The sequence below is a fragment of the Anguilla rostrata genome, chromosome 11 (assembly GCF_018555375.3).
Source record: "Anguilla rostrata isolate EN2019 chromosome 11, ASM1855537v3, whole genome shotgun sequence".
In the NCBI taxonomy this organism is placed as follows: Eukaryota; Metazoa; Chordata; class Actinopteri; order Anguilliformes; family Anguillidae; genus Anguilla; species Anguilla rostrata.
The window spans coordinates 19764323-19791128 of record NC_057943.1 but is presented as its reverse complement, the minus strand read 5'-3'; the positions used below and the strand labels follow the sequence as shown (position 1 = coordinate 19791128).

Genomic DNA, 26806 nt, shown 5'->3' with positions numbered 1-26806 from the left:
TGTATTTGAATTGTATTTTTTATTTTTAAATAACCTACAAGGGCAAAAATGAAGGCTTGGACAAGAGGTGGAATAAGCTGGTAAAGAATTAACATTGGCTGCTTATATTAATGCTAATGCTTCCTAGAACAAAACAAAAGTAAGTCCAGAGTTACCTGTGAGAATTCACATTAATTCATGTTAGACTGTCCTCCTTCATTCTTTACACAACTGCAAAAAAATAAACGCCCTAATTGCAGCTTAATGGTTGATTGTAGGGTTTTTTTTTGGCAAAATTGATATCCCTCACATTTTTCCATCTGACCTTTGGGAAGAAAACTTGCCCAAACTAGTACATTAAAACATAGCCATTGCTTCAAGTAACAAAGACATGACTGTTGTTCCTCTGTTAAAAACAGGCAGTAAAATTAAGTTAAAACCAAATGGTGATTCAGAACCATGTAGAAAGAGTTTCATAGGATTTAAAAGCATTGGTTCACAAATACACTGAAGAAAATAATCCCTGATAGAAACTGTAAAACAAAAAAATTCACATTCTGTCTGCTAAAGTTATATTAACAGTAATAGGATGTTTATCTATACACCCTCATTCATGTTCAGAATTACACACAATTCAAAGCTGAGCTAAAATGCACATTTACCACGTCACACGCTCACCCAAACACACAGCTTCTTCAGTCAGTTAATTCCCAGCTGGTCTTGCATTTCACTTTCTTACAAGGCGTGGGTGTACGTTAAGGAACTCTTTGATTTATCTTTTTCTATTAAAATATAGAATTCATCAATAAATCTTAGGGGCAGAAATGGACCAAGAGAGCAAAAAAACAAAACATGAAATGATAAAAACACAAGCAGTTCTCTTGAATACAGCAGCTATAAGCCACAGAGTTTGTAAAGTCAGGTGCCTCGCTGACGCAGGGTTAAGCCTGTTTGGGCCGAGCATCTGTCATTCCCCAGTCCAGGGGGATTACTGCTATGTGGTTGTTAAGGGCAGTCACTTTGCACAGTCTTCCAGTGTGGACACCTGAAGTCACATCAATCCAACTACCTAAAAGAACTTCCTTCCCATACTCCCTCTGCAACTACCCCTGACCCCCCTCGCCCATCCCCCATCCCGAGCCCTTATGCCCACCTCCTGTAATAGCCTTTTCCTCTGACCCTTCTTTCTCCTTGGTCAGGTTGACCACATGGTGGAATCAGTGATGCTACAAACATACTTTAAAAATGTCTTTTAAATTACAAGGGAAGGAAACATTTGGAACTTTAAAATGGGATTAAAATTCAAAGTCTTCGTCCGCCATGTCAATGGCCCAGGCAAACTTCTCCCGCTGGGTTTTGTTATAGATTTTCTCAATGGGCACGTTCCACTTCTTGCACCTAGAGGAAAGAGGAAGGGAAGGGAATGAAAGGGGAGAGAAAGAGAGAGAGAGAGAGAAACAAGGTTGTTTGTTATGAACTTATCAGCAGAAAGCCTTAGTGCACGCTGGCACGGTGTGAGGCATGGAGGAGACTGCTGCATGGAGTAAGGTGAATTCTTCAGAACTATGCAGGTCAGCTACCAAATGCCCAGGCAGGTTCCTACAATTCCAGAGGAGCAGGGGTGCTGGAGGAAAAACATCCATTCAGCTGGAACATTTGGCACCTCTGCAATCCTCTCCCCGTTAGTAAGGAAAGTACGGGCTGGGACGCTGTTTGGCGCTTGTGCAACCCCATTGTTCCCGCTTGCATTTTTTTCCCCTTTTGCAGCTGCTATTGTTGCACCACATTGCAAGTGCACTTCCGTCCTCAAACTCCCAATCAGGGCTACATAAAATTACTTCTGAGCTTAGGCTTTCAAAGATTAATTTAATGCTGTGAGCATCAATAAAGTGGGCATCTGAGGCACAGTCTCCATGACCAAACAACACATTCATATTTCAATCGTCAACGTTTCTTGGAAATGTAGCTTTTACTAGCTCTTCTACCCCTTATTTTATTCAAATGATTTGATTATATATAATTATTTATAAACCACCACCACTGCATGTTTGTTGTGCACCACTGCACAAAGAGTCTGTGTCATGGTAATAGCTATACTGGACAGTGGTATAATCTTTGATTACTGCTGCTACTCCTCTGAATGGTGGATGAGCACTTACCAGGCTACCGAGATGCGTGGGTCCAGGTAGTTGAGTTTGGAGGTGCCCAAAGCGATCTGCTTGTTCTCCTCACGGTCTGTTGCCTGCACTTCAAGTTTCATGAGCTGCTCCTCTATTCTCTGCACAGCCTTCTTCTTGGTCTCCACGGCTCTGAGAAGACAGGGTGAGAGAACCGCTCAGAACCTCTGTCCTCCTGCCGATGCGTGACATACAAGGCAGTGCTCCGCACCCCACCCCGCACGTACTTTTTGGTCTTCTCGTCTTTCCGCACTTTGGCATCTGCCTTGGCGCTCTTCAGCTCTCTCCTGGCATCAGAGAGCTGGTCCTTCTTGGCATCTATCTGAGACGATGCGCAATCATGAGACAGACAGACAAGAAAGCAAAAAAAAACAAAAAACAGGAAAACAGGCTGAAGGAGATGGCAGGGGGTTGGGATTCCTGTTGCCATGACGATGGTGGTGGGAACACCTCTTACCTTGGTCTGTAGGTTCTGCATGGACTTCTCAAAAGTCTTGGGCGGGGCTCTCTGATGATTGCACAGAATGGCCACGGCTCGGTTGGCCCGGTTGTAGGACAGGATCTTGGCAGGGATGTTCTCCTCAGCTGGAGAGAGAGCAGTTACAGTGGAGAGTCTGCAGTGATTCATTGATGTGCCCCACTCTCACCATTACCATCACACTGTCCATAAACCCAATGAGCTGTTGTCTGTCCTCAGATCCTATATCACACTAATATTTTAGGGAGTCCTGGAAAAATATCCTATTTTTTTATGACCTTGAAGAACTATTCAAGGTCATAAATCATCTTAAAATTTAAACTAAATCTTTATTACAGTTGCAGTACTCGGTGTGCTGAGCTCAAATCTGAGCTCTGTGTGGAGCTGCTGCTCAGTGTCTTCAGACTGGGCTCACTCACGGCTGGTCAGCTCTTTCAGCTGCTGCTGCAGGGTGATGGAGGCGTTGTAGGTACGGAACACTTTGGCCGTCAGTCCGTCCATCAGCTCCTGAAGGTGCTTGTTCAGAATTGAGGTCTGGGGGCAGGGAACAAAAATCAAGTCAGGTCTGATTACAGCATTTATTACTGTGAGGTAAAAGCATGTCACGTGTGGACCCACGCTTAAGCACCAAGGTACAGCTTTGTAGAGGAAGGCGAAACAGCCCCGCTTACATTAAGGCGGTCAAAGAGGTCATCTTCCGGCTGCTTGTTTTCCAAGAAGAGCTGAAGATTCTTGAAGACCTGGAGACAGCACAAATACCTCCATTAGCTCTGACCAAGAACCTTCCTAAAATGTCAAAACTGTCTCAAAATGTATTTAAGTGTGTATTTATGTGCGCATGTGTGCCATGGTAAATGGTAAATGGACTGCATTTATATAGCGCTTTTATCCAAAGCGCTATATAAAGCGCATTCAATGTGTGTTGAATGTACATTTCTGCCGCTTTCTTCCCCTCCCTCTCAGGATCTACCCCGTTTCTGTGCCAGTAATAGCAGGAAACAGACCTCCCTGTGAGGCAGTGCTGACGGAAACCCTTTAGAGCCTAGATCACCTGTCTGTACAAACATCCTCCCAGATAATCTCACACACACACACACACACACACATGCGCACACGCACACATACACTACCTCTACAGAACCTTTCCACTGCTGCATTGATGCAAACATATAAACATTTAAAATTGGAGTTCCCAAAAACACAAAAATAGTGAGCTGCCAACAGCCTTGCTCGCACACATTCATTTCATTTTCTATTGACATTTTTTCTATTGACAGTTTGACAGGAGTTCATTCGAACCGTACAGGACCCAGACCTGTTGCAGTCCACACTGCTTAATGTAGGAGCGTTAGAATTAAAGGCACAGACAAACAGAGTGGTTTTTGCCTCCACCTCCTCCTCTTACCCTCTTTTCCACAGGAATTTTATTGTAGTAACGGATGGAGTCTTTTCCCAGGAAATCAAACTCCACGACAAACTCCTGCCCGTCTATCTCAGGGTAAAGTTTGATGTGTTCCACACGCAGGGAGCAGCAGCCCACCGTGTCCGCCGTCTCCCCCTCCTCCTTCTCGTTCCCTGCTCGCAGGGCTAGCTGTGTTTGGAAGGACAGAAGGCACTCACTCACTTATGGCAGCGTTATGAGGCACACAAACCAAAAGCAACTTACCATATGGAATACACTATATAATATATATATATATATATATATATATATATAATACACTTTACAAAATACAACAGTGGACATGCAATTGTTTTTACTTGTTAGGTTACACTATAATAAGAGGTGTACACAACAGGCTGGGTATTTTACAATGTAAACAAGGGAAAAAAGTGTGAACATATAAAAACACCCCTGATTTAAAATTGTGCTATGCAGGATTTTTAACCCTGCTGTGGTCCTGTGTTTTCAATTAAAGAATTATCCTCTATCCTCAAGCCCACCCATTCACCACCTTTAAAATCAAGAAACATGCTTGAGTGCAGGCAGCCTGGCTACCTGGATAGCTAGAGGTAAGGTTACTTACAGGTACAACAGAAAACAACTCCATGTTGCTTTTCATCCCCTTGGTGAACTTTGGCTGTTGCCATTGAGGAAAAGCAGTTCCGAGGCTGATTCTGGTTTTTGAACAAGCCATTGTGGCTTTTCGTTTCACTTCACTATATTTGTGCTTCTTCACCTTGCAGTAGCTAGCTAGTGACAAATTCTCCTTTGAAACCCGATAACACTGCACAGACTCTGTAGCCACACCCACCCATCCCCATGCAGAAAAGACCATCACACCCAGAAATGTCCCAAACACATTTTAGAATAAAAAAAGAGCAGAGATTTGGCAAATATGAGCAAAGCCTGAGATTGTCAGCACATCATATAGATGACTAAGCATGATAATTTTAGAATATTTTCAAGGTGAAAATCCTGCATAGTATTCCTTTAACCACATTTCTGAAGGAACGCATCAGTGAAGTGAACATCAGCAAGTACAAGCATCCAGTTGACAAACAATCCACAGCTGTACTCAGCTCTATTTCTTGTTCCAACGATGAACGCTATGCTTATATGGGGTCAAAGAGTCAAGGATGTTAAAATGGCTGCCAAACTACTCTTTTAAAAAAGGCAAAAGGAGATCTCATCTGACACAGCAAAAACATAACCCATTAATTTACATGGGAAAAATGCCAGTGTTGTGCTGCATGTGTATCATTACTCTGCAGTCACTAAGTGGGTGATGCACAGGAAGGTTTGCTTACTGTTCTAAAGAATGCATATTTTACTGGCACCTTGTTCCACTTGACCTAAAAATGGCTGACTTATGGGTTGAGACTACTTTGTAGTGGCAATTTAAAAAAGAAAATCAATGTTGCTAAAACAACATCACCACCATCTTTTCAGAATAAAAGAAACCCTTTTCAGTGTGGAATTAGATGTCATTTCTGATGCATCCACAGAGTGCCGCTGTTTTCCCCGGATTTTTGTTCTTCACCTTGTCGATGAAATACAGGGCTACTGCTCTCTGGCGGATCCTCATCTCTTTGGACTTCCAGTCATCCCGGTACTGAGACCGGAGTCGGTCCACGCACTTCTTTAGTCTGCGGGCCGTCTCGTACTTCTGCCAGTCCTTCTCTCCCTATAGGTGGGAGTGGAAATGCAAGGACATGCAAGAAGCGGTTACTTTCAGGGCCTCAGATACACAAACCTTTATCAACTTTTTTTATTCATCGTTTCATATTCCTGAGTGTTCGTGAATCTCTATGGTGTTTTTATATCTCTCTCTCTTTGTCTCTCTCAAAAACATACTAATGTGAAACCTTTGGTTTTCAAGTAAGCTGAACTTCTAAATTCAACACTGAGTCATGGAATTTATGAGAATAACACTCGTTTTCTAGCCAGGGAACATCATGTCTTTGTGTCAGCAGTAATAAAGACAGTTGCCTGGATTTATGGTTTTATTTTGGTTTGGACTGTTTCTGGAAAAAATACTTGCCATAACACAGCATAGAGATAGTATTCTGCTACACTCTGCTGAAATGACTAGATATTGAGATGAATTACGTATGCCCTTTATTACAAAGGTACTTTGAAAACTTCAGAAAACTGCAACAGCAACAGCACTGGTCATCTCCTAGAGTGCTCATGTTGATGTGCAGAGCAGGGGGTGTGGCAGCTGATGGGGAAAATTTACACCTCAGGAGAATCATTCAACCCAGTGAATAAGGGGCACCAGCAACCCAGCTGGACACAGGCTTCAGTCAATAATCTGCAGTTTATGCATATGCAGAAACAGCACTCTTTCTGTTTAAGCCACAAGTCCCCATTTACCCCCAATTCTCTGCCTTTGCTATGCAACTCACTATTATCATACTGAACGTGATTGTACAGGAGCTGAAAATGGTTAAAATAACCATAAATGATCACAGAGGGATGTATCCACAACACATCCACCAAATATCTATTGAAAGTAATGCCAATAACTATAATAACACATAGTACATTTCAAGTCAGACATAAAATCTGTAATGAAAGAACCCTGAGTATTTTATGGCCGTGGTCGGGACGTCCCCGCCACCCCACCTCCTCCCCTCAACTGCACACATGTTCTAAAAACATACCACCCACAAGGAAACAACCACATATGGTTAGTGTAGCTACATCTATTGAGAATGGCAGAGGGCTTCATGGTTGCGAGTGCATTGAAACGGGCAGCAAGATCTGACAACAAGAGACACAGTACAGTGCCAGCCACATCAAACAAATACAGTAGAATCCAATTAATTGCATAACAGATTATCACATAATTCAGGCACTTGCACAGAATCACCAAATCCCAAACCATTTTCAATTCATTTCATTGTTAAGAAATTACATATTTGCATAAACTATTATGAAGCATAAAACATATTTTGGATATTTGCATTAAATTATGGCCAATTACATTGTATAATGATCTAAAAATTAGCAATAACAGAGGAAATCACGAGGGGGCATACATTTCATGGGACTGTTCATATGTTAACATATTTTATATTTGAACAGACATTAGATAGATTAGATCAGATTAGCAGATTAGCAAATGAGGAAGTGAATATAACTTTGTTGACCTTGATCCTGGAGCTGGGGTTCAGCATGATGTACTTGATGGAGCCCTGGATGTTCTCTGTCCAGGACACCAGCCATGTCACCTTGTTGTCATGTCGCACCTCCTTCCACTTGGTGCCTGGAGGAGGCTTGGGGTGTTTGGAGTCCCTGGAAATAGCACAGCATTTTGGACACAAATTATTACAACATGCAGATCACGCAATCTATGTCCCACTGCAGGAGGTACACAGCAATAAGATACAGTTACATACACAGGGTTAGGTGTCAGTACACAAGCCTAGAACAACCATCAAGTGCCACAGCAGGCACAAGAGCGAGTTCTTCCAGGATCTACTAAGGGCATATGAGACTTTCAAACCTGCAGAGATTTAAACAACAAACATCTTTATTGTTCTTGTTTTCTGACTTCCATAACTCACCCTGACACCGCTCCACTGAAAGTGGGTATGGTTAAGTGTACTATGGAGCTTGTGAAAACATTATTTAAGATTATACATAAAACCTGTATTTCACCTAGTCAAACTGACCGTATTTATCAGTGGGAAATGGGAAATGTTTCATGTAGGGACGAGGAAACAATATTACATGGCCTTCCATTTTCCTCCTTTTGTTCAGGTACCATTAAACCACAATGGGAGTGGCCCAATCAGTCTGCTCGTTTGGTCGAGTCTGTACACCTGAAAGGGGGAAAAAACTATTCCTTGGAAACCAATGCATGAAACATAAACAAATTCCACTGATTTGTTTCAATTAACTAAATATGTATTTACTGGTCTTAGTTTGTCCAGCTGAAAAACTTCATCTGGAAATCAAGAACACTTTGTCCACCAGGCCTCCATCTGGACCTCAGAGGTCCTCAGAGCCATGTTATTGTTAGCACATGCAAGGCTAGTGGCAACATGTGCAGGAAACGGCCTTTGACACACTGTCACAGGCGAACACTGGGGTAAACACAACGGCACCATGTGGCCCCCCACGACACCGCAAGAAGCATACAGGATGGTATGCAGAGTTTAAATCCTCTGGCTAAAAATAGCACCACTGCCAACAGCAAAACATCAAGCCCCACTACCACGATGATGATGATGATGATGACAAAAACTATGACAGAAATACTCTGGGGCGGAGCTGGGGAGGAGGTTATCTAGCAGAGGAACAATGGTTTCTTGGGAAGCGGAGGGCAGGACAATGCATATGGAGAGGAGGGGGGCTCTTTCACACACAACTCCCTTCTGGTCAAAGGATGCAGAGACCCCCACACCCAAGAGAGAATGACATCAGCCACAATAAGCGCTGATAAAGATCACATAATCGACACAGTGTTCCCGACCACCTACTGCAGTCACAGTAAACAGACAAGTATGCTTAAATACTGTTTACCAAGTACTGGAAATTATTATAGAAGCTGTATAACGTAGTCCAGTTGCAGTAGTCCAGTTCAGCTATCAAAGGGCGTTTGTATGAACTGGACCACTGCAACTCCCTCCTTGCAGGTCTACCTGTTTCTTCTGGAAAACCCCTTCAACTCATTCAGAATGCTGTAGCCCGGCAGGTCTTTAACCTGCCCAGTTTTTTACACCTCACTCCTGCTGCACTCACTCCACTGACTCCCAGTTGCTGCTCACATCCAGTTCAAAACACTGGTGATGACCTACAAGGCCCTCAAAGGCGCAGCTCCTGACTACAGTACCTCCAGGCCACGGTTCACTCACACCACGGTTCCCTCCCTGTGACAGCCTGGCCATCGCTTGGCCTGGTCCAGACTCCCAGGCCCCAGGCGGTGGAACGACCTCCCCCCTTCATTCAGCACTGCGGAGGCATGCCCCAGTTTCCGTCGCAAACTGAAAACTCGTCTCAAGCAACACCTCACTTCCAGCTCTAGCCACAGCACCTTACATGATCCATCCTAACCTAGACTTACAACGCTTGCTCACTGTGCACTGGCACTTGGACTCTAGTGTCAAGTTATTGCAATGCACTCCTTGCTTGCTAGAGTTAGCTGTATGCTCTGCACTTTGCTTTGTACTAGACATGTCTGTATGCTTCTGTGGTCTATTCGTTACTGTCAGTGCACATTCTTGTTTTCATGGTACTCGGAAGTTAATTATTGACCCTGCCAGTGTCAAATGTTCACTCCTGATGAAGTACTACTTCATAAGTCACTCGGGATAAGAGCATCTGCTAAATACCTAATTGTAATTGTAAATTCTAAACGTGACAGGTCAACGGTGTTGTAAGAAGAAGCATGGTACAGAGGTTTGCCAGTTTTAACACTTTGTAGCCCACTTCATTGTATCCTTGACCGAGGTACCTAACACTATTCAAGTCATCTTTGCAATATTCATTAAAATGCAAGTTGCTGCAAAAAAACTGCTCCAAAATAATTTGTTCTTGATATCATTCAAAGGCACATAGAGGCCTCTTGTGGTTGAAAAAAGCAAATGCATGCATGACGAAGATGAAGCCGTGGTAGTGCTGCCAGACCTTTTTACCAACACAATATAGACCACAGATAACCACTGAAAGAGACACCATTTCAATATTTGCAAACGGTGTAACACTTACTTTTCTTAATTGTCCCTGTATTCCCATCTCAATGAAAATGTTTTTAAAAAATTCATTTAAATTCCAAGTTACTCACATCCACAGCACGCAACTTACCATTAAAAAAAGAACATACGCATAAAAACATGATAGCTATATAGATGCACTTTTCTTCTACAATTTCTTCAAACTAGAACTCTCAAAAAAAATTGTCTTCCCAGGTTTCACTTGAAACAATTTCAATGCATTTCACAAAATAACTATAATCCATTCATGTGTGATGTGAAAGGGAATGTTAATGTGTTTACATTTACATTTATTCTTCAATACAGTAAACTGCCTAAGATTTCATTTTATGAGTAGGGCCCCATAAAAAAAGCCTGTAATTCAACTGAAATAGGTTTGGCAAAATGCCCCCATGTCTAGTAAAACACAACTGGCCATGATTAAGTGGCAATTACTTAACTAGTTTACATAGGTGATCATGTAAATAGAAAGTATCAACATTGCTAGGAATAGACAGTATTAGGATATTATATAATATTTACACATGTTTAGTCATTTAGCAGATAGTCTTATCCAGACCAACTTACACAAGTGCAATACTGAAATATTATGGAAATGACAACCATTTTTTATGAGCCAATTACAATGTACTGAAATGTTCTGACACATGACCACACTGAATGTTTTTATTCAAATTCTTTAAAATTGTCTAGTGGCATTTTACAATGAAGTATCAACAAAGCTGATTTAACTGTAAGTGTGGAAATACTGAGAAACATGAATAGCACAAAAGCAAAATATTTATATTTTATTATTCTGCAACTGATTCAAAAGCCATCTCTATTCTCTCTCCAGTAAAACATCCCAAAATCAACAGTCGACAAATTATATTCTGCCACTGGTAAACACTAGTGTATTACTGACAGGTCAACATGAGTACTGCTGAACAAAACAAATAAATGTGTGTCAATCGCCATGGGCACCACTCTGAATCAGGATGCAAATTAGTGTAATTAGTTGTAATTAAAATAGCTTGCTGGAATGATTCAGGAGCCATAATGGGATGTTGTTAATTGTCCAACAGGAGGCTCCAAGAGGAGGGCTTATCGGCACCTTGCCACTAGAGAACTGCTTTATAATCTATAAAACCCATTCAGTGGAAATACATTACCTTATTTATGAGCACATTTGAGGGGCGTTCTCCCCTCAGTTCTCGGCTCCAGACCAGTGGTTCTCAAACTTTGAGCCCACAACCCGCAAATGAGCAAACAGATTCAGCGACCTCACCCCTTATTAAAGTTTACCCAGACATATGCCCAAATACGGAATTAATATGTTTTCAACATAAACAAAGTCAACTGTGTGTATACTGTCATCAGAACATTGTACGTAAGCAGTGCAGTGTTAAATTTCACTGGTGTGTTGGAGGAAAGTATATTACCTACAGTTACTTTTTTGATATGTAGTTTGCGGCAGACCTCCCATGAACCCGTGTGGGTCTAGAGCCCAGCTGTTCTCTATGAAGGCAGTTTTTACGAACTGCTTTATTGCAATTGAATTAGTTCCAGCAAGAATTAACAAATGATGTTATGTTATAGGTGATTGTTATGTTATATATGTTGTATATATGTTGTCTAGCTTACGTTGCTTTCTTTCATGTTGTCTGGTAGTCTAATGTAACTGCATTGAACAACCTCCCATAAACTATGTAGCAACAAGGAAAGGTGTAACTGGGTTAGAAATGTGAAAGAAATGTAAATAAGAGCATCAGTTGTCACTTCTGGGGAATAAAAGCACAATCTGAACGCCCTCTCCTGGGCTCACTCACTTGCTGCAGTTGATGATGATGTCCTCCGGCCGGATGCGGCGTTTCAGCATGCCCATCTTGGGGTGGTCCCCTCGCCCACGGAATAGACCTGGGGGCTCAATACGGAAGTTTCCGATTCGCTCCCTGTGGTTGTCCATCACGCAGAAGCCATATTCCTGCAGGATACGCTCGTTCTCCTCCTTGATTTTCTACAGGCCACAAAGACAAATAAAAAAACAAATGATTCATTTAAAATCGGCCCAAGTGCAGTTGTTCGTTGCGTTTTGATGGCGCCACACTCCACATAGGCCAGGAGAGGCTAACCTCCTGGATTTAAACTATTCACCTGCTTCTCCTCTTTTGACATCTGCTTTCTGGCCTCAGACTGTACTTTGAAGTAATCACTCATCTCAGTGAAATCGCACTTGTTCAAGTCGGTGATCTTTGATTTCTCCTCAGATGTCATTTCCTGGGGATGGGCGCCAAAGTAACAAACAAAACAAACCAAATGATTATTAGTCCATTTAATTGTAAGAGACTCACTAAAATTTCACTGAAAGATCCCTTTCCCTTTGGGACTTCATGAATGCAAGAAAGTTCTCAAATCTGTGAGGGCGTAAATTTCCACAACCAAGTTCAATCTGGAAATGTATTAAATAAAAGAAAAACGAATCTGTCATCGCTTGTTAAACCAAACACGTTTTCCTGGCCATGCATCACAATTTTCTGAGAACAGGGACACCGGAAAAACAAAACCCCTTACCTTCCTCCAGTCTTTGAAGAAGTTTTTACGGAAGATGTCCTTGGTAGTGTACTCATGGTCCAGCATTTTGGCGAAGAAGGTGGCAACTTCCTCAGCTGGTGCACTCAGCTTCATTGGCTTCCCTGTAGAGAACCCACAATGGGGTAGGAGAAGAGGCACTTTAAACAGACGGCTCACCCAGATTACAATGCATGACTCCTCAAGACAGTTCAAGAGAACCAACATCACAAACTATATAGACCATTCTTTCAACATAACAAAGCTACGGATTCTGTGAGAACATTCAAAGCATAAATGCCCATTTCACCAAAATTCTTGTTTGTGTTTTACCTTACACATTAAAATATCAAAAATACAAAAGCATGCTATGGTTATTTTTTTCCAGACCAGTTAATAATATATATTTTTTAAGTAACGTACCATCATAGTAAAACTTTACTTTGCTGGGAAGTGGTTCATATGGAGGTGCAAAGACAGGTCCCTTGTGTTCCAGAAACCTCCATTTTGAGCCATCGGTGTACCTCTCTTCCTCCCACCTACAGACCATGGTGAAAGTGATAAGACATCGATGTATCAGGAAAGGGTGTTAACTGACACACATTGTTGTATATTGATTGGAGGCCTTTTTACAATTTCCATGGAGGAATTTTTGATATTTTTCCACATATACTGCACTCAAACTCAAAATGGTAAACGGAAAATAAAATACTGCTGCCGATTTCTCTCGAATTTGATAACTTGCTTTTTCTTCCCCACTTCGAGCGCTAAATTGAGATCTCTCTTTCTCTATAACCTTGATTGATGCAGTAACACTTATACTTACTGGTAATCCAAAGGTCCACTCATCAGTCAATGTCGAAACTAAGCAAGTCAAATACATAAAGTATAGATTTTAGTGAGTTGTTCATCTTTTGTCTCCTGAATCACATTAGACCTGGGCCAGAGCTAAGCTTCACTGTCACAGTCAAAGTCCCAACTTCCCCTTGCAGTCGTACCATTTCCACTTCTCCTCTGGCTCCTTCTTGGCCTTCTTTTTGCCATCGCCTTCTCCTCCTTTTTTATCTTTTGTCTTCTTTTTGGGTTTTATATCCTGACACATCCAAAATGAAATGAGCAGTTAACTGGGGAAAGAATTCCCTTATCTCTGCAAAGGTAAAATAACTGATGAGAGGAGGAAAAAGAGAACAGGAGACGGCACCATGGCGCTTACCTCCTCCTCATCCTCCTCTTGTTTCCTCTTTTTTGCCTTCTTTTCATTTTCAATCTTAATTTTTTTAGGCTTGAAATCATAACTGTATGGGACACACAACCAGATAGCATTACCTTCTAAATTAATACTGATGAAATTACAGTTCTTTGCACAACTTTTTCAGTCCAAAACAGTTCATTACCTTGACTTGAACACCTGAGTTTCACATATACTCATAACATTCCAATGGGTATCTGTGCAGCCCCAGAATGCAGTAACTTGGACTTACGTGACGGCCAAGAGATTTGGCAACATTTTTTCAAAGCCTTCAGTTCCCTGGTACCAATGATTCAGAAAAAAACATGAAGCTTTGATTCACTAAATGTATGCAAGTGCTTGCATATTTGATAGTATACAGTGGAGTATCTTACAGCATTCAATGATTACTAAGAAGGTCAATTTGCAACTTGCTTAAATTACACTGTACTGAACTGCCTTGACTGTCAAGTTCTGAAGAGAATATGCCGAGGTGTTAAGGGGATTAAGAGTAATTAAACACTGGTTCAAATTCACAGAGTATTATATGAACAAATGTCTTGTTGGCTGTGATTCCTCCATTTTGTTTTTGTGGTCCCATTTAAAACAAAATAATGCAGCCGTCTTCAGTGAAGAGACTGCGAGAAACATTCCAGATCTTTTCCAATTGCATGACACATCAGCAGACAACTGATAAGTATTCGACTGCCAAATCTAAAAATTAAATTAATTTAGTCAAATACCATATCTGGTACAGTATGAAATGTGACATTTTCATAATAGTAGAAGAGTGAAAAGCATTTCGAAATCATAAGAGAGGTAACCTCCAAATGACCTCCCCAAAAAAATAAAATACTTCAGTTAACATAAGTAGAGAGATATCTCCTCAGACGGACGTCCACAAAGTGACAACAGCAGACAAACTCACTCTTCGTCGTCCCGTTCCCGCTTCAGAGACTTCTCGTGTTTGGGAGAGTGGTAGAAGTCATCATTTTCAGCTTCAGACTTGAAGCGAGGGGGACTGAGGGAACACGACAGCCATTTTAGTCATTTAGGCAAATGTAACCCAAGTTGTGCAACTAATGGCACCATGTTTCTGAGAAATGCACAGAATCAGAGAGAGATATGGAGTTTACACCAGCAATTAATCTTACAGCAAATCTTATGAAGAGATCATCTTTAAAAGTCTATATTTGCATGTAGGTTTGACATCATGAGTCACGCAATAGTGTGACTATGCTATGAAAATTATGAAAGGCACTGTGATTATTGATGAAAACTATACAGTATAGATCATCCTGTATGTTTTTAGACCAAATGCAATCCTGCAAAACAATCAACATGAATTTGAAGTTGTAATACCAATTATAACGATTGTGTGTGTGTTTGAGTATGCATGTGTGTGCATTTGTTTGTTTGAGAAAAACAATCCATAAAACATGTCAAATGACACTGGAGTCTCCATAGGTATTCAATGTGTTCACTTAAAACGGCAACAAGGTCATACAACTACCTGGCAAACCCGTTTTCCTTTTCTTTCTTGGGTTTGCCATCGACACTCGAGAACTTGATCTGGGGGGACAGTGAAGAGACTTTGATAGATCATAATGAAATCAAAACAGCCCTTCCAAAACCTCTGTCTCTTGCATGCCATCACAACCTTTCAAAAAATATATATTATGTAATCCTCAAACAAATTCATACTTCTTAGCACTAAAGTTGGGATCTGTATAACTGAAAAAATGGTACTTAAAGAACTTTACGGAACAAAACATTATATAGAGAAAATGCCACACCCTCATGAAATGCAGCAGGCAACCCTCAGAAAGACTACATCCACTCTGTTTAAGCTGTTCAAATTTCATTAAGATTGATAACTGAGCAATGCCACTTGAGACCAACAATATGCCCTAGGGTGTTGTGGGTAATGACAAATTCTTCTTCCAGTGAGCTTACCTTTTCCTCTCTTCTCTTCTCCTTGTCCTTGTGCTTGTCCTTGTGTCTCTCCAAACTTCCATCTTTGTGCTTCACTTTGTCTTTGTGTTTCTTTTCGGAGAAATCCTTGTATTCGCTGGAAATTGTAATCAAAAACAAAATGCGGCAGAGATTAGTCAGATGTGCTAGAGCACACAGATTAAGGGAAATCCAGGTGGACTATCCAGCTAAAGCCAAGCAGAGATGCACCCCAGAATCTGGCATGGGATCCTGACTGTGCCACAAGGCCATAGAGCTGCCCCAGGGTGGGACGGCCTCAGTCAGCAGGGTATCCCCATCTCACCACTGAATGGAAACTCTGCTGGCTGAGTCCACTACAGCAGCAACTGCGCAGTTCAGCTGCTGTACTGCAGAGTGAAGAGGACCAACGGTTAACAGCGTGCCTTCCAAAGCAGATTAAAATGATTTCAAGAACACACACAAAAAAAAGCACAAGAGCCCTTGGAGCCCATTGCCTGATATTTCAAATATTCGGTTTCGTAAGCGCTAATCCGAACCCAGCCAAAATACATAGACCACACCATTTCAAAAACAAGACGGCAAATCATTTGCAGATGTCATTGAAGTGCGTTCCATTCTTGAACAACCCTGTGACCGAGTGTGCCAACAGAGAGGACCACATTACAATATGTACACTAGCTTGTACTCAATGTGTAGCAAAGTTATTTTAAAAATGCTTTAATTATGACATGACTGCTAAAGGGTATGATTTAAAAGCAAGCCCCCTTGGATTAGTGACCTCCTGGAATCCACACAATATTAAAATAACTACTATTCAGAGTTGCAACAGGAGAAAGAAACAAGGAGAACATGCGTACATGCGCGTGTGCATGTGCGCACGCACTTAGCTGGGGGGACACTGATAGCATCAAGCACCTATGTGTACCCGGTCACTTCCCCACCCATCAGCAGTGTGTACAAGAGGGAGGGATGATGGATGGGCTGAGCCAGGCACTACACATTACACGTTCTAGAGTACAGCCTGGACTGCTGTAGCCATGTAATCCACTAAAGGACAATTTCATGCTTTAATGAAACTGCTTGACATTGCTGCTCAGGGTGATCTCACCAAATAATATATTCACACAATCATGCCTTTGTTTATTGAAATATGGTGTGGTTCTTCACTATATATGCATTCACATGCACTTGACTGCAGAGAGGACCAGCTTTTATCAAGACAGGCCTCCACTCCACAACACTGATCCACCCCCTTCATGTATGGGGAAAAGGGGGGGTGGGTTCAAAGGGAGGTCAGGAGAAAGCACAGAGTGGACTTAAGGGGATGACAGCTGTGAGAGAATTGGCTTCAGGTACTTGTGAAGTTTACAGCCCTGTCTAGGAAGCACTTCCTGTCGGGCAATATGACACTGTCAATCACTGCCCTTCAGGACAGAAAACAACTCAGAACTCGCAGAACAAAAGCGAGATGATGGTGTGACAGAGTGACAGGCAGAAGAGTGACAGTCGTAAAGGCTAACTGTTAGTGTGGGTGATGAATGAGACAGAAAACAGAGAAGGGAGGGGGATGGCATACCTGTTAGTACACTTGGACTTCTCCCTCTCCTTGTCTTTCTTGTGGTCTTTGTGTTTGCGTTCTTTGTCCTTATGCTTGTCTTTGTGTTTGTGAGAATCTGTGCAAGGAGAAACCCACGTTAAAGAGTTTTGCCCACAATAAGAAAGACAATTTAACTGGAGCTCTGTCTGGCAAGACAAGAAAACCTTGACAATGTCACAGTTGACAAGGATACAACTCGGAAACAAGGTGAGAGGTGGCACAGCAGAGAATGGCATCCTGCAGGCTTCCACCAATCTGTGTTCTCCAACTACAACTCCACTTTGCAAGATTACAGTCAGGAAAGTTCTAGAATTTAAATTCAGTCCATTTCCTGAAACATTGGTTTTCTCAAGGCAGGCCAAATGGACACAAAATCTGCAAGGCAGAGCCAGGACCAACGCATCGGAGAGTGTGTGCATGATGGGTCAGATCATTTTTTAGAACCAATCAGGTTGCCACCTTCCACTCTCATAAATTTTAACATCCCTATTAAACTGAAAACATCTGGGTTCAATACCAGTTCTTCATAACATCCCCGCTCTCTGGCTAGGAAAGACTGACTGGCTGACTGGCAGGAGACATTAACACAACAACACCCGGGGTCTGACACAGAACTCTGCATCCACACTGGGGTGTGAAACTCACACTGACATCCCTCCAACTGCAGAGGCAGCTGCCCCAAGCATGCGATACAGTGCACAGTGTTGGCCTAAAACCCTAAAACACAGATCCTCCTAAGGGACTGAACTGTATTGTAATGGTCTACTGCATGCATGAAGGCACAAGCTAGTAGGTGTTGAGAGAAAATTTAAAGTGACCATAGAGGTAAATCCGTGAATGGTTTCAGACTACATTATAATTGCGATAATTTGTTATGCAATTAAGTGGATTCTACTGTATATGTTTGAAGTAGCAGGCAATGACCTGTATATCTTCATCAGATGTCTATGGGCAACCTGAAATGCCTAATCTAGCTAGCAGTCTTAGTTTTGGCAGGCGGGTATGTGGGTTTAGGCTGGTGTAGTGCGGATCTGAGGTTGGTCAGCAGCGCTTGATGATAGGCTGATACTGAGTGCCCTGTCACGCTGAGTGAAGTGAAATTACGGGTTGGTTACTAACAGCATTAGTAGAATTTCTAGATATTTTTCTGTGCAAGCTAGCTATTTTTAGTGATCAGAATATCTTTGTTTTGTTATCTGATATGCTTGCTGTCAGTATCATTGCACTCACAGCCATGAAGCCTTCTGCCATTCTCAATATAGGCTAGATGTAGCCACAGTAGCCACATGTCAGTCCACACCAATACAATCCTCAGGTTTTTTCAAATACAGATTTTATGCCGGGTTTGAAATGTGTGTCATTATAGTTATTGACATTACTTTTAATAGATATTTGGTGGATGTGTAGTGGATACATCCCTCTGTGATAATGTATGGTTATTTCAACTATTCTCAGCCACTGTGCAATCACCTTAAACGGTGGGGAGGAAGCAGGGCAAAAATACATTCTCTTTGAAGCAAAATGATTAAAATAACAGAATGAACAAGAGTGAGTACAAGTGCTGAGATGACCCATCGTGAGATTGAGGATCACAATGCTTTGATTCTGGCACCGAAAAATGGATTATGATACATAACGCCCGAGTAGACATGTGGGTAAAATCAGAAATGTACAGGATATTTTTCAGCTGCTTTTTTATTGAGCACAGTGTATACAGTGTTCGCTAAAATCAGCTAATATAATTAGCAATTAGCATGCACATGCAACATACACTAACTTAACTAATAATTTACTTTTCTTAAAGGACTAGCTCTATATCAGTTAATAGTACATATGTGTCTGTAATATCAGAATTTAAAACAACTTGGTAAAGTTGGAGGAAAAAAAAGTTGTATATTAGTATTTTTTAAACCCTCTGTCAAACACCATGCTGCATCACTTTTTCATATGGTAAAGTGATGTCATAAATGCTAACAAAGGCTGAAGTGAATGCTCCACTTGGCATATTGCCCGTTAATTATCAGCCCATCTTTAATGCTGCACCTGTGTTCATGGAATATTGCCAAATTCTCACTTGTCGGTACATGTGAGACTATACCATCATAGTAACATGATCCATGTCAGACAGTAGCCTTAGTATTGGTGTCAGAGGGCTGGCTGTACCATCTCACCCCAGGAAAGGCGGGGTTTAATTATCTAATAACTGATACCAGTAGTGACTTAGGATAACACTCCAGTCTTGCGAAATGATGTTTGTGCTCTGGAAAATCAGAAACCTCCTCTGTCAGTATTAAGGCCTAGCTCCTCCTGCTCCCCTACTCAGTCCTTCACAAGGGCAAGTGAAAACCAATTCACTCTATGACTTCAATCCAGTTTCCATCATGGCTTTGTTCGGCATGCAAGTCAAAATCAAAGGAAAAAAACAGCAACACCAGTATCTGAGCAGCGTTTCCCAAAGTCCCTCATAACTGCACAAAGCACAACCAAATCTCAGAACAGTTTTTACGCTATTCAACCAGACCAATAAGGACAGACGCAGTGCCAAATCTGCAGCAATAGTCTGTCTTTAATCACTGGTACTAAGCCTTTACCAGTCACTTAAAACACCTCTTTGGACTTTTGTGTGCTTGTGCACAAATATATAGCTATATATATATATATATTTTTTTTTTTTTTTTTTATGCAACAGCATTAAAATCACCAGCATACATTGTGTTTGCCTGTCCCTGAAATGCAAAATAGTGGTATCAGAAATCTACAATCACAACACCAAGAGTCACACACACAACCACAGTTAACCACAGTTTAGATATACAATTACACATAGCAACGTCCAAGCTAGAAATATTAGCATGTAGGTTCCAGGTCATATCATCAATGTCCAAAGCAGTAGAAATGCCAATTTATTCAGCTAACCACATAAAAGTTTGTTCACCTATTTTTTTAGGAGGCTTATTCTGAGAATTCACTCCTTCCAGCACTGTTCTTCCTAAACTGAAAGTCTACTTAAGCATTCTCCCCACTTCTCAGGATTGATTCAATCTTCCATCTGAAAACACACTTCATCTAACTCAAACCTCATTTGGAATTTATTTAGCTACTTTATAAGGTAAATTTATGAGGCAAAGTCTGCCAAAGGTATAAACAGATGAGAATTTAGGATGATTTACTTTTTTACTCAAAAACAAGGTTATCACAGCAACCTCATCACAGAGCACATTGTGGTATCACTTGGTAATGAGTAAGAAAAAAACCTTTATAGTGTGCATTAATTCTCATTGGTGTAATGACCGTGCAGCATAAAGCGTTGATAAGATTAAATTCAGGTTATGAGGTTGTCACCATGCAATGGCAGAAAGAAGGCATTCAATGGAATGAGATTTGCTTGAGAATTTCTAGAAAGCGAACTAAAAAAAGACTAAATTAACAGGAAAACCGAAATACGGTCTTTTGTTTCTGCTGAAGGAATTCACTCAAGGGAAATTGTCAAAATCAACCCCAGCTTTTCCAGCTGGCATTGTTTGGTTTAAGAGGTTTCTGCCAAACTACCGCAGGATAAAAATGAATGGCTAGCCACTGCAGTCCATCAATACAGAAAAAATAAAAACTGTATTTCAGATTAAGTTCCATTAGACTAATTGTCTCTTTTCTTGATTCCAGACAGGTGTTTATTCTGCTCTGAATTTCCATAGTGAGCATTTTGCTTATTCAAGACGTCCAATAATCAATATTCACTATGTCACTGTCTGCATCCTAGTGGGCTGTACAACACCGAGCAGAAAGTTGGACCAGAGGAACAGCTGCAATGATTATTCAAATAATTTCAGAGCACTGAGTGCCATTAATTGGCATGCCACTGTCAAATCTCAAAATAGAAGTGTGACCCTGTCAAATGGTTTGTAATAGTTCTTATCGCATCACAATCCTTTATGACTGCATGGCCAACTCAACAAATGACAACCAAGCAAGGGCAGCTTCTGCAATATCTGGGGTATATGCTTTCATAATAAATAAAATAAATATTAAATACTGTACTGACATCTCTAAGGTGAAAAAAAAGAAATAAATTCTTAAAAGAAAGAATGGCAGAGCACCCTGGTGATGTGCAATTCATTTTGCCCATTTTCAGTTCAGCTGGCTCACAGGCAAATTCACCAGAGAGAACATACTGTACCTCAGGTGTTTGCAAAATGCAAACAAATAAGCCAAAAAAACATATGCAATGCATTGGCCTCGTGCGCACTTTCTATTTGTAATGTTACGTTATTAGGAAGGTGACATCTAGAGACAAGATGTTCTGTATTGTACTGCTCCACCACAGAAGTCACGCTAAAATACCTTCTTCACCAAGGCCTCTCAGGCCTGCTAAAGATGTGGGAAGGATGTACAAAAAGGAACAGAAGGACCATGAAAAGACTGAAAAGTCTTAATACACTGGAGGACTGGAAAACAAAATTTAAAAAAAACCGTATGAAAACTGACAACTGATTTTTTTTCTGGACATATTGATCATTATGTAAAAATGTAAACAGAATTTTTTTATGTAATTATGCAGGTCTGGTGAGTAAGTAGGACACATCCTCAGAAATCATGTAGCACAACACAACATATAAACTAAAAACACACATAAATGTCTCATCATTTAAAAGAAGGGGACCTAAAATAATGCATTTTGTATCCGCATTCAGTGGCATATTTCTGACAAACAGGGACAAAAGGGTGCTCTAACAAAAGAGAAGTCCACGAGAACTGACCAGTGTTGTGAGTAATGTTGCCTGAGGAAACCCCCAGGAATTATATGCAAACTAGAATTGCTCAAGATCCAGTAATGAAAAAAGTAATAAACAAGTCTGTTCCTCAGACTTAGGAAAACTGGGTTGGAATGCAGTTTGTGATGGGACGTTTCAAGCATACAGCCTAGCCTATGTGAGGAAACACCATTCCGATGAGAAAATTACTCTCTGATGGCACTTTCTGAAAACAGACCTGGGATTTCCAAGTAAAAGTACCACTCAAGGAAAAAATATGACAAAAACATCTAGGCAAACAAGATCCTATGCATGTGCATATATATGTGTTATTTGTAACGGTTTTCAATATCATGTAAGGTAACCTTGAGTATGAAAGGCACCAAATGAAAAGTATTATTAAGATTATTGTAAATAATTATTCTAATAATAATGATGCAGTGAAGGCATAAAAAATACAATTAATAAATGCAAAGATCAAGTGTCCGTACCCAACATATCATAATTAATTTCTGACATACAATCAAAATCTCAGGATGAATGACTTTATAATCATTCACAACTGCTATCTTGGTACCATACAGTACATGTGTTTGCAGAGTAGAATACTGCATTACTCATTTTAAAATAATACTGGCACTCAACAGACCCACAAATATAGTTTCTGCAACACCTATGTGAAAGAGAGCAATAAAAATTCACTATGATGATTAAAATCTGTGTTGTTATGACATGGATACTGTGGTCACTAGTTTGTAAATGATTATGACAATGATAGAGTAGCATCAAAAAAACAAACATCTGTAGACAATAATGTTAAGAAGGCATCAGAGAAGTTATTCGCATGATGTCACATCCTTGCTCAGTTTAGACTTGTGCATCTTCAACTGTATTAGGTACAACACCATTATAGGCACTTGAGCGTTAGATCAGGTTACAAAGCAAAGCTGTGTTTCCAAGGGTAAGCAATACTTTTACTACAAAGGAGAAACTCAAACAGGGTCTCATGCTATACTGCTGGACAAAGTTGTCAACAAACAAGGTGTAAAAGGGTAAATTTGACCTGAACTTCACCTGTTCTCAGTGTGTGAACATATGTATATTCCTTTTACTCCTTGGCCAGAAACAAGGATAGGCAGAGCACTGTCATGCTTTGTAGAGGCCATTCAAAACAGTTACTTGCATTTTTGCTCATTTTTTGCATGTATACTTGACTGCATATCCACAGCGGATCTGCAGTCAAATGGGCCCTGGAACAGAGGTACACCTCCCATCACTCCACCCCCCTGTATGCAAGCTGCTAAAGATGGTGGTTGAAGCAAGTGGTGCTTGATGATTTCAAAGAGCATCACATAGCATAAAAATGGCGTTTTTTTCCATTTAGGGTTTTTCCATGTGGAAATCAACTAGAATGATGAAATATAGAACCTATGGAGAACAAAATATTACTGTTCATCTAAATTATTTGTATAGACCAGTTTTATCTTTTACACCTGCTGTATTCAAAATATTTACAGCACCCTGGCAGCAATAAAGTTACACTCAACACAATAGGTATGTTACTGTAGACATTTCAGAGTTATACAGTAAGAGACTGGCTCCCGCTCAGGCCAAGGCAGCCTACACCTAAAGGGAACATAAACTTGCCAAACTTGTCATGTCAAAGGTATAGCTAACTCCACGTTGCCATATATACTTCACTGTAAGTATCCAAAATTGGGCAAAGCCCTTAAAATCACTAGGCCCAAAGGTAAAGCTTTTTTACACACTTTACTTTCAAAGCTTAACATCTTTAAAAAATCAAGTTTGATAAACAAACACACCACAGTAGCAAGACAATAGGCACTGGATCACCTACAACCCAGCACCTGTCTGAACATCAACATCAAATGTTAAGCAAAGGCAGGGCAAAAAAAACAATCACCTTAAGCATAGGCCTAATTTTCAGGAATGAAACAAGCCAGACAGACACATTATTATTTACTTAGGTCATAAATAAAACATATGTGCATGTTACTGAAAATGTATTTTCAGTATGTGAAGTTAAAGGGGAATCATATCCTTATTCCATAGCTACATCTTGTGAAAAATCAATGGTCAATTGGAAGAATATTTAGCCTCATCATTTTTCAGAAACTTAGCCTATGTGCCACCGAGGTTCTGGCTAGCTACCCAAACAGAGTGCTGGGTAACAATATTTAGCTTATAAACTACATGAATTTGATGATGTAGTTCACAACAGATGTGATGCAGAAGCTTGGGGATGTCAATGTATTGCTTGAAAGCCTAACATTAAGGACATTAGGCACTGTTAAAATGGCATATTTTGGCACTGCATGTTAGTTCTGACAGTGTGCCAAAATTGGTATCATATAAAGTTAAAAATGACTGGCCCTAATTGAGTAATATCTGCTCATTCTATTCTAAAATTTTAATTGTGTTCTTTGGGAATGTTGCCCCTTTATCTCTTGGTCCCAGTGGAGTTCCATGACTCTTGACGTAGTATCAGCATATTCCATTGGCTATCTATCCCTGTTACCAGTGAATAGGCATTCTTGCAGATGGTATCCAGTGTGAACACACATAAGGGACACCTGTGTGCATGCACTTGAGATATAGAATGCACAACTGCACCACCAAAGGGAAGGACCCAACACTGCATCCTGTAGGACAGACTAAGTCAAGTGAGTGTGCCTAACTGTTAAACTTGCACTGTTATGTATTGTAATAAAAATAATTAGTATTGGGGCAAACTAGCCCATGGCAAGATGTCAATAGCTTCAAATACAGCCTAAAGGGAAAGATACATAGCAATTTTTGAAACAGAGATAACTTTTTGTACTTAAAAAAGTACAAATAATCAACATGAACAAAAATATGACTAAGCTTAATTTTAAATAGGCCTATATAGTTTATAAATGACAACCAAAAGCATACCAGGCCTGCTTTAATTATGTTTTTAAATGGACAAAATTAAGTACCTCGCTCATTGCAATCAAAAACCACTGTCATATAACCAATAGATTTGGCCGTTTTATAAAACTGAAGTACACTTTAAATATCATCTGAATTTCTGAAATGAATAATAAAACAAGTATATGGCTACCAGATACAATCTTATTGAAACGTCTTTTTAGAATGCTAGTTGAATGTGTTGAAGGCAAAGTAAATTGTTCACCCAAATAAAGTGCTGACACTAAAATAAAGCTCAGAGGTTCTGTGCCCCTTTGACTCATTCCACTGTGTTCCTCAATAACTTTGCAATTAAATGCAATTAGTGGTACTGTAAGATTCATCATAACAGTTAAATTGAGCTACTGTACATAACAAAGCTTGAGCAACATTTCATATCATATTTTTAAAAATACAATTTACCATGCAAATTACCATAATAATTTGATGCCAAAAAGTTCTCCAAAACAAACTGGCATCAGAATAACTGTACACTATGGTTTCCATAAAACTATTCTAATTGAATTAAACACTTAATTAGTAATCCTTTATTTGTTAAGTTGGATTCAATCATAATAATTAAGATGGCTTGCCAGAAACCCTGCTGGTATTTATCCTGAAAATCCAAGATGACTTGGCCAGATGTAAACATTTGGAATGATAAAAGTTTGAATCGTAAACTCAAATAAACAAATGTGATTTTTCTTCTTGAAAATGAAACAAATTAAACTTGTATTAAAAGGTGCTTAGCGCACAACCTGCAACTGAACACATAGCATCCCCTCGCCCCTCCATGCTCAGCCTCCATATCACGGCGATCTGCTCTTCGTGTTCTCGGTACTCAGACAGCTCAGCAGACTGAGCAGAGGAAAAGAAAATGGCGCAGAGACTAAGTCCTCAACCCCCAAACCACTACTTTCGGCACCATAATACGACCCTTTAAGGCAGTCACTGAGAACAAATAAGGTCATTTGTTTAAAAACAATGTACGGCTCTACCAGAATCCGTGTTCAGATGTAAATATAAAATGTAATAAGTGCGATTTATAAGCCCTTCATTTGAACAATAGGCGCTTGTGAGCAGAGCAGAAGGGACTTAGTCTCTGGGACGCCATTTCTGTCCTTAAAACTAGCTAGCTGGCGACTAGCTAACGTACCAAGCTATAGATAAAACGTTTTTTTTTTTTTTTTTAAACTAATGGGTCAGTATTAAGAAACATTCACAGCTTATTGGGGTGGTATATCAAACTTACCATTAAGCCGATACCCACAATCGCTCTGCAAAAAATAAGAATATTTATACAAGTCACTAGGCAGTAACGTTAATTGTTCAAAGGACACTAGACTAAGTTTCAACTAGCTGGATAGCATGCCAAGTACAATTAGGTAAGAAAATGTATTTTTAAAAACACAATATTTGAATATTACTGTTAAACTTATGAACATAATAGCTATGCATTACTGACTACATGTGGCTTGCTCGTTAGCTAATTATCATCATGACCACTGGGCAGTCTGTTTTGCTGTGTACATTTTTTCACTGTTGTCAGTTAGCATAATTGTCTGCAGTTGTGATACGACTAAGCAAAGCTTTATCGACCATGACACAACGAAATATTTCTGAAATTAGATATATACCTGGGAGTCCTTGTGTCCATGATCCCCACTCATTGTCCGTTTGATTTATTTAAAAAAATAAAATAAGAAATGTCTGGGAGGAAATGCCGGCGTGCAGCGGTGCACAGAATGGAGATTGAAATAGTTGTGTAACAGACTAAGTCCGAATTTTCATGAACTGCGCATGCTCCAGTTCGTTTAAATTTAAAAAAAGTGATCATGTAAGAACCTCCCCTTTCGAAGACACTAGGGGTCTTTACTAGTCTGTGACTTTACTAGTCTACATTTTACTGAGGTAGGAACCGCTAGTCATGTGGCGATGAAAAAACACTATAACTACCAGCATTTCATCTGGAATCCG

General features: G+C 40.3%; 1 protein-coding gene across 5 annotated transcripts; it reads right to left on the bottom strand.

The window, feature by feature from the left end:
* On the bottom strand, window positions 1-26623 carry top1b (DNA topoisomerase Ib). 5 transcript variants are annotated; one of them, XR_010324036.1, is made up of 21 exons: window positions 26467-26623; window positions 26082-26106; window positions 17109-17205; window positions 15533-15647; window positions 15090-15148; window positions 14505-14597; window positions 13562-13643; window positions 13347-13441; window positions 12772-12887; window positions 12352-12473; window positions 11935-12057; window positions 11610-11797; window positions 7234-7378; window positions 5619-5762; window positions 4040-4225; window positions 3306-3374; window positions 3054-3168; window positions 2614-2741; window positions 2373-2478; window positions 2139-2278; window positions 1-1377 (listed from the first exon to the last, which is right to left on the bottom strand). XR_010324036.1 is itself a non-coding variant. In XM_064298601.1 (21 exons), the coding sequence occupies exons 1-21, from the start codon at window positions 26497-26499 to the stop codon at window positions 1275-1277; spliced, it is 2283 nt and encodes a 760-aa protein (XP_064154671.1). In that variant the 5' UTR covers window positions 26500-26622; the 3' UTR covers window positions 1-1274. The 5 variants fall into 5 exon arrangements, 3 of the variants coding, with proteins under 3 accessions (XP_064154671.1, XP_064154673.1, XP_064154672.1); XM_064298601.1 differs by having other exon boundaries at window positions 2139-2288; window positions 2384-2478; window positions 26467-26622; XR_010324037.1 differs by lacking the exon at window positions 1-1377 and having other exon boundaries at window positions 2191-2278; window positions 2373-2474.
* Between the last annotated feature and the right edge of the window lie 183 nt (window positions 26624-26806).

Excerpts from the sequence above, each read along its gene's own strand:
- top1b (XM_064298601.1), bottom strand. The coding sequence starts at position 26,499 with ATGAGTGGGGATCATGGACACAAGGACTCCCAG. Across the intron at positions 14,598-15,089 it reads AAGGAAAACGGGTTTGCCAG|TCCCCCTCGCTTCAAGTCTG; the intron begins GTAGTTGTATGA and ends GTGTTCCCTCAG. Across the intron at positions 13,442-13,561 it reads AAGAGGAGGATGAGGAGGAG|GATATAAAACCCAAAAAGAA; the intron begins GTAAGCGCCATG and ends TGGATGTGTCAG.